At 49.2% G+C, this 10,510-nt stretch overlaps 1 protein-coding gene across 3 annotated transcripts in view; it reads right to left on the bottom strand.

Annotated features, from left to right (window-relative positions):
* Tbc1d2 (TBC1 domain family member 2) overlaps positions 1 to 9,206 on the bottom strand; it is a 47,705-nt gene extending 38,499 nt beyond the window's left edge. For 2 of the 3 annotated variants that reach the window (XM_028770257.1, XM_028770258.1), the window contains exons 1-2: positions 8,817 to 9,206; positions 5,211 to 5,352 (exon numbers count right to left, since the gene is read on the bottom strand). In XM_028770257.1, coding sequence (XP_028626090.1) covers positions 5,211 to 5,352; positions 8,817 to 9,182 — 508 coding nt within the window. In that variant the 5' untranslated portion in view covers positions 9,183 to 9,206. The remainder of the gene's footprint in view (positions 1 to 5,210; positions 5,353 to 8,816) is intronic. The other variant, XM_028770259.1, reaches the window with a different exon arrangement.
* Positions 9,207 to 10,510: the final 1,304 nt, after the last annotated feature.

The following is a 10,510-nucleotide window of genomic DNA, read 5'->3' as shown; positions in this document are numbered from 1 at the left end:
TAACACTGCATTACACTGGCCGTGTCTGTAAGGTGAACTGTGGATCATAACACTGCACTAACAGTGGCTGTATTTATAAGATGAACTATGGCTGTCTTTTCTTCTTTACTGCCTCCCCCAGTATCCTGACAAGAATTCTTCCAGAGCAAGTGACTTCAAAATGTTTAATGTTAAGATAAGTATCTAGGCTAAAAAGCACCATTCAAAGTGTAAGGGAAAGGATGTGGCATGACTAGAAGTTAATAGAGTGTTAGAGAAAGTAAAAATAACCTTCTGACTCTAGGACTTTATCTGTGCACCACATCTGTAAAGAAGGTGTGGGTATAAAGCACCCATCACTGTGGTGGTCATCTTGGGAGGTGGGTAGTGTAGGGGTGGAGGCTGTCCACAAATGCAAGAAAACCTGTCTGTAATGGCTTAAACAATAGTAGGTCACACACTGCTAATTCCTGGCAGGCGCTGTCAACTGCACAGACTGGTCAGTTGATTTGGCAACAGCACTCAAAGCTATTATTTTGAGGCCTCCTTCCCACCCCCCTCTCCCCAGACATGACCTGGGCTTTCAGGGAGGGCTGGAGAAGTCAGAAGAAGCAGAGCTGCAGGGTGCTGAGGCTACAGGGAGGCCAGCGGAAGAAGTCACAACTCAAGACCCAGGTGGCAGGAGCTGGGGCAGAGCTGCTCTGGGAGGCTAGGACAGTCTATCGAACTCAAGCCAGAAGAGGAAGAGTACAGCTGTGAGGATGTGAGTATAGCCCAAGGCCTGAGCCCACTCCTGACTGGTGTGAGGAGTGAAGGTTTGGGCAACAGAGATGAATCTCTGAACAAGGATCAGGGTAACTGGATGGGAAGGCCATGTGTGGGGTGTGGCTAGGAAGATGGGCCACAGTTTATGTTGTGTGCCTGTGTGGTGTATGTGTGCATGTGTATGACTGGGGAGAATATGTATGTATTTGTGTATATGTGTATGGACGTGTGTGTATCTCTGTGTGTGAAGGGGAGTCTGTCTGTCTGTCTGTCTCTCTCTCTCTGTGTGTGTGTGTGTGTGCATGTGCACATGCTTTGTTGTTCAACAAAAACCTGAAGTGCTAGACCTGCCTTTGGTTGGAAGATCTGAGGCCAGGCCTTGCTTCCAAAACAAGCAAGACGGCTGCTCTCCACCCTGTGTTCTTCAAGGTCAGAGGACATGGAAACAGGAAAGGATAATTATGGCTCCATAATGTGGACTCCAATCTTTCAGATTTTGAACGGATTCAATATAAAATTTTCTTATCCATCAATACTTCAACCACCTCCCCTCTCCCTCATTCAGAGCAAATAAAATCAGTTTTTCTCAGCTCCAAGTTTCTTAGTGTTTTTTTTTTTTGGCAGCGACAGGTCTCTTACACCCTTTCTCTGCCTGTGACCCGAGATCAACTCTGAGGCTACACTACACTACCTTGGGTATCTCCAATAAGAGCAGCTGGGAGAGGATAAGGTCTGTGGTGAAGGCCAAAGCCAGCAGGTGGCATGAGCGCAGACGCAAGTCAGCCATTTTGCCTTTTCCACTCTGCTCTCTGTGGCAGCACTCTGCTCCTGAGAAGTGGGCGGTGTGCCTAGAAAGCCATCAGCTAATGAAGAGTAAAAGGGGCAGGCACACATGGTGGCCTTACCATGCTGAGACAGCACTTCCCACTGGAGACGGATTTGATGGTGCAAGGCCTGGTGAAAGGCCCCAGTAAGGGGGTCATGCTAGGCATGTCCAGCAGCTCTCAAGAGTTCTCTTCCCCGAGGACTTGGGCTCATCACTACAAAGAAGTCTCTGCCCACACAAAAGGAGGGACTAGGCCAGGAGGTTGCTGCTTCCCTGGTATAGCCCTGAATGCCCCCGCAGTTCTGAGGTGTGAACTTGTAGGCTGCAGCTTGAATTTTAGTGTAGGCATTTCCTTACCAGGGATCTTTGCTTCCTCTGCTATAAAATGAGAATAACACTTGGGAGACAAAGGGTTAAATAGCATGGCCTCTGCCCATGCTCGTGCAATACTGGTAAATGGGATGGGGTTTTTGATGACAGACATTTATGAATGTCTCCCGTAAGCTGTGACTTCCTCTGGCAATGTGTAATTATAGAAATCTGTCAGTTTTCCTGATTGTTCTTGGCTCTCTGAAGGCAACTGTGTAGGTGAAGTATAAAATAGAGATGAAAATGCTAAAAAGCTGTAGAGAACACGCCTTCAGATTGCCCAAGGGTGTGACGGGACTGCTTTTTTTTTTTTTTTAACGGGACCCAGCCTCTGTGACTCAAAGTCAGAAGTGGATCAGGAGTCTTGCACAGCCTTCTGCTTCCTCAGGAAGGATGGGGAGGGGCTGAGGTAGGGCAGTATGCTCCAAACAGCCACTGTAAGGTTCACCAGCTTGCTCAAGACTCCAGGGGGAGCAGCGGGGCGTGGGGGAAGTGTGGGGGTGGGGGTGGCAGCGGGAAGAGTCAGCCATAGTAGCACATGCCATTACCATGAGTTTTTAAAGCATGCCTGGGCTACATAGTAACACTGAAGCCATCCTGGGCTACAAAGTGAGGAGGCAAACAAACAAGGGACTCCATAAAGGCCTTTGCATGTGTGCGAGCATATGTGTATGCGTGATGCAGTAAGTTTCCACTCAGGCTCTGGGTCCAGCAGGGCAGGCTTGCTATAGGATAGAAAGGCTGTCAGAAGGGAAGATCCATACATCTTCTTCCAGAATCTCAGCTAGTGCTCTCCCTGGGACATCACCACCCTGGCTATAAGAACAGCATGTCCTTCTCCATGGACAAAGCAATGCTAACCCCAAACAATCCTAGTCATGTGTACTGAAGCACAGCTATAGAACTAGGGACCGGGACCAGGTTTTGCCACAGCTTAAGAGGCCCACGGGGTTCCACACCATGCCTTTCCAGCCTAGTTCTTTCTGTTCAACACACAGGAAGGAAGATCTCCCCTCAGCTTTTCTCTGAAGCTCATAATGGCAAGTGTGGCAACTCAGGCTATAATTTTCTACACAGACAAGGCTGCCTGGCTGACTGGTAGAGGTCAGTATGAACCACAGTAGAAGGACAGGTAAAAAGAAACCATTCAAAATCCTGCCTGAAGCTGGATGTGGTGGTGCCTGCCTGTAATCCCCAGAGCCTGGGAAAAGGAGGAGGCAGGGGGCTTAGGAGTTCCAGAATAGCCTCAGCTACAGAGTGAATTCAAGGCCAGCCTGGGCTACATGACATACTGTCTAATAGCTAAGAAAAAAAAAAAAAGAAAGAAAAAACAAAACAAAACAAAACCAAGGCTGCCCAAGGAAGTTAATAACTACTCACAACACGAAAAGGAACAGTTGTTATGGAGTAGTGATAGTGTGTGGGTGTACTGTTACAGCAGTAATAGCATGTAGGTACTATTTTGATAGCAGTAGCATGCACATGCTACTACAAGAGCTCCAGCACAGGCATGCATATGGTAATAATAACATGAGTGTGTTCTTATGACAGCAGTAGTATTACTGTGCACGACAGCATGTACTACTGTGACAGTGATATACATATATACATATACACATATATACATATTTATATATGTGTGTGATAGTTAATATACATGCTATGATAGTACTGGCTGGCACACATGTGCATGCAGGTTCTATGATGAATAATAGCCTAACAACAGCGGGCACACATGATTAGTGCAGCTACCAGGAACTAGGCCTGTGCACCTAACATTGCACTTTACACTCCTTTTCTCAGTCATAAAGTTCAATATATTCACCCTTACATACACTCTGCAAATAACCACTGTGCCAGGCTGAACACTACGGACTAGGTGACAAAGGACACAGGTGACAAAGAAATGGTCCCTATTCTTAAGGGCTAGTGGGTGGAGACTAACAAGGATGTGGTAATCAGAACACCATGTGACAGTTCTCTCTGCAGTGTTTGAAAAAGTGTCAAGGACCTACACTGAGTCTAAGGGACAAGGTCCTGGAATGCATCCAAGGAGAGGTTGACAAGATGAGTGGACACGGGCCTCGCCTTATAGAATAGGCAGGAATTTACCATGCAAAACAGGGTTACGAGACCCTCCTCCTAAATCCTGGGCACATAATGGGTTCTGAGGGGCTGGCAGAAATGTAACGAGGGTGGGGGGGGGGGAGCCCTAAGTAACGGGCAAGAAGCTGCCCATCTGGGTAGGTTATCATTTTAGAACGCCCACTCAGACTACAGGGTCAGGTTCAGACACTGGACTTGGAATAGGCCACTGGAGATGACAATGCTGGGTTTTTCTAGCTGAGAGAGTCAACCTAAGGAGCAACAGTGAGGGACCTAAAACTGACATGCAGGTCAGGGGTAAGAGGCCCAGGGCAGTGCCCGATTGGACCCGCTGATAGAGACGGAGGAAGGGTAGAGTGTGGCCTGCCGTTAGAACAAGTGGACACCTTCCAAGGGAGGGGGGACTCTCATAGACAGGTGTGCTCAGTGTCAGACATGTGAAACATCCAGGCACTGTGGTCCAGGAGGCATACGGCCACAGCCCTGCCCTGGCTAACTGGCCTGTCAACTGAAGTGGTTGCATTTTAGACTGTACAGGGACCTGACTGATTACCCATGCTCTGGCAGTGGCAGCTGTGGGGTGGCCCAGACACAGCACAGTGGTGGGAGAAAGTGTGACTCCCCAGGCTTCTCCATGTTGGGATATCCTACAACTTGGGATTTAAAAAGCCTTCACTCACAGCAGATCATGATGGCACACGTTTATTACCCTAGTGCTAGCGAGGCTGAGGTAGGAGTCATCCCAGAAGTGTGTAAGAAGCCAGCACTGCACTTTCTCATTAACCCTTCTCACAACTGAGCAGGTGTAACTTCCTGAGATGTCTTAGGGGTATTACAGTGTTCTGGGTTCTGACCCTATACAGACACTGCTCTAAGCATCTGAGGCATATGGATTCAGCTAAGCCTCAGAAGAATATGGATATAACTTTTTTCACCTCATTTGGAAGGGAAAGAAACTGACAGGCTGGCCATGAAACTGAAATCACCCATGGCTGAGACCTGAACTCAAGCAGACAGCCCACGTTCCTGTCCTAACCAATCCTACATCCCATTCACTCCTGGTTCTGCTTCTTGGCAGAGGGCTCCTCCCATACTCCCAAGCAACATGGGAAAGGCCTGGCTATCAAATGCTTGGGTATGTGGCTGGAGTCCAGCCCATTGGTACCTAGCTTGAGGTGCGGGGTGGGCCCATTCTCAGCCGTGGCGGCAGCAGGGGCAGCAGGAAGTGCAGATGGGCTGTTGTGGAACTCCCAGCGCTTCATCTGCAGCTGCTGTAGCCAGTAGAGCATCACTTGCTTGGTGGGAGCCTAAGAAGCAAAGCATTAGTTAGTAAGGTCCCAGGCCTTAGGGTGGCCTAGGCCTGGCCTACAAAGGTCACAGAAGGCTTAGGAACTCTGTTGTGTCAGAAAAAAGCATCACTACTCTGTGTGTGTATGTGTGTGTGTGTGTGTGTGTATTCACTTCTGTAACATCACAAAAAAGAATCAGGCTCTGGTTTCCTGCTTAGGGGCTCCTCAGTGTCTCTGTGCCTCTGTTTCCTCAAATGCTTTGTGCTGAGAACACTACCAATCACAGACAGTGATTATGAAGACAAAGTAAAAGAAATACAGTGCTCAGTCCAGCGCCTGGCACAAGACAGGCACACAAATGCAATCCCTGGACAGAGACAGAGAGGTGCACGAGGGAGGAAGAGCTTTGACTAGTGACCTGGAAGGGCCCAGTGACTACCGCTCTCCTTGAATGACATCTCCAAGTCTTCGATGACTTTCTGTGGGATGGAGGTAATCCCTCCTGTTGCAGGAAGATACCAACTCATGACTATGACTCGGGGCAGGAGAGTCACGCACACACTATGATAACATGTAGTATCCTGCACCACTGCAAACAAACTAGCAGTTGATGTCAGTCTAGTTTCCCAGTTGATGTACTAAACAGCTGTTTTTACATCCATTAGCTTGCTGGATCCTGTGAGAAGAGGGCAAGAGTGATCAGTCTTTTTCCACAGATGGATACAAGTGGTTCAGGCCCCAAAAACTAGGTCTCCCAGTTGGAGACTGGAAATTTATTTTAAATGTAATTTTAAAGGCACAAGCTTTGCTGGGCTTAGGTGAGGGGCGGCTTGCTGGATCGACAGCCAGCCTCAAGGCTACGAAAAGATGGCAAACGGCTACAGAGCAACCAGGGCAAGCTCACTCTTTCAAGAGGACCACAGATGAGGTGTGACCTGGGTAGGGAGAGAGGTTGTCATAGTGAGCTTCAGCTGTCAACATGACACAAACTAAGACTCACCTAGGGAAAGGTGACTTAATCAAAGAACGGTCTAGATCAGACTGGCCTGTAGCCATGCCTGTGAGGCATTTTCTTAGTCACTAATTCAGGTAGGAGGGCGCAGCTCACTGTTGGTGGTGCCGACATCCCTACTCGGGTATGTCAAGGTCAGCGGTTCTCGACCTTCCTACTGCTGTGACATTTGACATAGTTCCTTATGTTTGGTGATCCCCAACCATAAAACTGTTTTTGTTGCTACTTTGTAACTGTAATTTTGCTATTGTTATGAATCATAATGCAAATATCTGATATGAAACCCCTAAAGAGGTTGCAACCAATAGGTTGAGAACCACTAGACTCTAGGCTATAGAAAAAGGAAGAGGAGCAAACCAGGGAAAGCAAGCCGGTAAGCAGTGTTCCACCATGGGCTCTGCTTTCAGGTTCCTGCTCCAGTTCCTGCCCCTCAGGGATAGACTGTGGTGTGTAAGGAAGCCAGATAAATCCCTGCCTTCCCCAAATTGCTTTTGGTTGTGGTGTTTCTCAAGGAAAAAGAAAGTCAACTAGAACACGGGTGTTTCTATGATAGTCCCTTAGCCTGTTACTAAGACATCAATAAGACAGAATGATATCTACCAGTCTTGTCTTTCCACACTTTGTCCCTCTGAGCTTCAGTTTCTCTTAGGCTTCACCATGACCCGATAGTCCCCAGACAAACACAAGCACTTCATTTTATTCCCGAACTCATTTGACACGTCCACACTGGCAACTACTCCGACAGAGGCTCTGCTAACGCTGGAGACCCTGTGACAGGCCAGCGCACGTGATCTCAGTTCACACTGGGGTTTGTGAGGCAGCCCTTAGATCTGGCCAGAGTTTACTTCACATAGCACGGATCTGGGTGTTTTCTTCACCGTGAGGTCTCTTCTGTCAGCACTACTGCAACCAGGCCTCCAGCCAATTACTATACCTGCATCCACTGGCCTAACGTCCCTGTCATCTGCTTTCTCTCCAGGGTCCCAGCTCCTGCTCAACTCATTCCCTCCTGGGCTCTCTGGTTACCAGCTTCCTCTTACCCCAATGTGTTCTCTGCCCAACAGCCAGGCTGAGCTGGGACATTCTAACCTCACTGGACGCTCTTAGCTTAAGGCTCTTAGACAACTTCTACAGCCTAGAGACAAAGTCCAAGCCCCTGGGCCTCACTCTCCAATGTCTCCCCCTTCACCTCCATCCTTTGGGCACCTCTGTATGCCAGGCTCCTGTGGCTTGCCTGTGACTCGTTGTTACACCTGTGCACGTATGGTCTCTCAGCATCACCGTCTTTCTCCTTTGCACGTCAGGAAGCCCATCATTTCTTGTTTAAAGTGACGCCTTTCTGAAAAGCTCCCCTCCTCATGTGGAGGAGCCGATCCCTTTGTCAACATGCTGTTACTGTCCAAACTCTTCACAGAGTCTCCATAAGACACTTAACTATGCCTGTCAGTTCTCCCAACGATGTTTGAGAATAAGGTGTGGGGCTGACCAAGTCTGACTTGTTTCACGCCCCAGAGCCTAGCACAGAGCCAGGCACATGTATAGACTAATAAAAAATCCTGTGCCAAGGGCCCTGACCAATAGCACTTGTCTTGTGGAAGGAACGCAAGACCTAAGCCCACATGACCTCTAAAATATCCTTCCTGGCCTAAAAATTGGATTTTCATTATTTTAATGGAACCCCACCTCCAACCCCTTCCAGCCTAGCCAGCCGGCCACCCTCTGCCACGGAAGGAGACTAAACATATAGGCATTCTAGTATCTGGGCATCTGCTGGTTGAGGACATAGAGAGATACAGACCAGGCAGTAGAAAGGAAGACCTGCATCCCTGCACTCCTGAGCCCAGAGAACTAAGCCCACACCTGTCTTCCCAGCTAGGTGACAGAATACTTCCCCTTAACATGATAGATAGGTTCTGACCTGTGGTTACATCTGTGTGTGCATATGTGTTTATTCAAACTGCATTTACTAAGAACTCACTAGTTCAGACATGCCTGGATGAACAATCTAGGCCGATCAGTGAGCTTACATATTTCTCTTCCTAACCCCTGCCCATGTCTTCATTTACTCTGGTTGGCCAAAACACCAAGACATGAATCAGATCTTGGTCTCAAAAAATGCAACCACAGTATCTTGACGGCTTCAGTACCAAGGAAGTAAGTTAAGGAAACTGGGTAGTTGAGCACCACCAAAGTTTTGATACAGGACTGGGAGATTCCATAAAGTGAACCATATCGTTGTAAATGAATGCCGGGCTGAGCCATTCCCTTTTGTCTATGATTCAGTTTCTTGATGCATAAAAGGAATCCCTCACCCTTGCCTCTGGGAAGGCAATAAGGAAATGGTGTGAAAGCTAAGTGGGACAGCTCCAGGCTCTGGGCACCGTCTGAGTCAACTTACAGTGACCATGCATTAGCCCTGAAAACTTGCTCGAGCTGTAAAGGGGGTTGGGGGGTGAGGAGTACCACTTACCTTGAGGGTAATAACTCTATTGGGAGTCTTGATTTCAAAAGTGCCCTCCTCTTCAGCGTCCGCCTTACAGTCAAAGACCGCACTGGAGAGATCGATGCTGTCCAAGGGGTTAGCATCCTGCGCAGTGCGCGAATAATACAGGTGGCACTTTCTCTCGTCGTAGAAGAACCAGCGGCATTTCCAGCCCTTGATGGGTCCTTTGCCGCCAAACTTACTTAAATACCCACAGAGTTTCTTAGGGACCGTGTCTAGAGGCCGGGCGCAGCCCTCCGAGTCCCCGGGAGATGCCACCTCGGGCTCTCTGGCCAGGTCCGGAGCCTGTGTGGACTCGGAGGAAGAAGGAGTGCGCTCAGGGGCGTCCTCCATCGCCGCTGACCCGCTGCACAGGCCTGCGGCACCGGAATGCCGGAGGTCCGGCGGGCACCTGGGAACAGACGCCACCTGGCTGGGGCGGAGCCGGTCCGATCCAGCCCCCAGAAGAAGGCGGAGAGCGCCCCTGCCGCCTGAGGAGCGAGCGCCGTAGACACTTGACAGCGAACCCAGCTCGGGAGGCAGGCCCCGCCCCTATCACGCGAGGACCGCCTCCAGGTCCCGCCTACCAGACCAACTTCCGGCTCTTCCTCTGCGCTGTCGGCCATGTTGCTACGTTCGCCCGTGGTGCGTTCGAGCGCTTCAGTTTAGAGACAAGATTTTTCTCTGAGGTGCTTTAACCGTGGGAAGGGATGCAGGAAGACATGCCAAACTACGTGGCCGTGGCATTCGCGTGGAAGCGTTGGAGGATGGCGTCCTCTACAGCCGCCACCCTACGGGTGCCGCGCGAGCCACCGCTGGACGGCGCATCGCGCAGCCATTGGCTGAGTGCACGCGGAGCTGGGCGCTCCGTTTCCGGCGCTGCGTCGCTCTTGAACCTAAAAAACTTAGGAAGTTTTCCCAGACACCTCCTTCTCCACCACCCCTGCCTCGGCTCGCATTCACCTTACAGCTCTTTGGGCGTCCTGCTGCAGTTGCGAGAACTCAGAGCACATCTGGGTCGTAGCTGATCCTTAAATGAAAGAGCCTAGGATCCAACCAATTCACTAAACGTCCTGCCTCAGTTTCCTAATGCGTCCCAAGACGGATTTCGCCACTAGAGCGATACACCTTGTTCTGGTTCGTCTCGGAGCTTCATCCTCGCCTGTTACTTTGTCACCTCATCTCCCTTGTGTGGTCCGTTTACAGGCAAGGGGTTTTTAATGGAGCGGAAGTATGGCAGAGGCGACTGCTCTGAGTATCTGTCTGTATGTTTTTAAGATTCCCAGTGTTGAGCAACTTTCACTGCTAAGTTTTTCTCACGTAAGGATGGATAGTGCTCACACCTACCCTACCCTCCACTCTACGACAAGCAAATTTATGGTGAAACTAAGGAGCCCCCCTAGACTTGCAGAGGCTACTGGACGTTTGATTTTGTAGATGGGGAAGTTTACAGTCAGCATTGTCTGCTAAATACCAGGGAGATCTCTTTATTGGTAACAGTTTATTTTCTCATCCCAAATCAACATTGGCCATCGTACTTAGTTTTCTGTTCATAATTTTACATTTTTAAGAAAACCTTCAGTACTTCCTTGATCCACACTTATCTATCCTTAGAACTGTTTTTGATAATATTCAGGAAGCTCCAAATAAAGAAGGTAGAAAGGGGTGAGTCTTCAATAAAT

The sequence above is a fragment of the Grammomys surdaster genome, unplaced genomic scaffold (genome assembly GCF_004785775.1).
Source record: "Grammomys surdaster isolate TR1022 unplaced genomic scaffold, NIH_TR_1.0 199, whole genome shotgun sequence".
Lineage (NCBI taxonomy): Eukaryota > Metazoa > Chordata > Mammalia > Rodentia > Muridae > Grammomys > Grammomys surdaster.
Note: the sequence above shows the minus strand (reverse complement) of the source record. Positions and strands in the feature narration are given on the sequence as shown.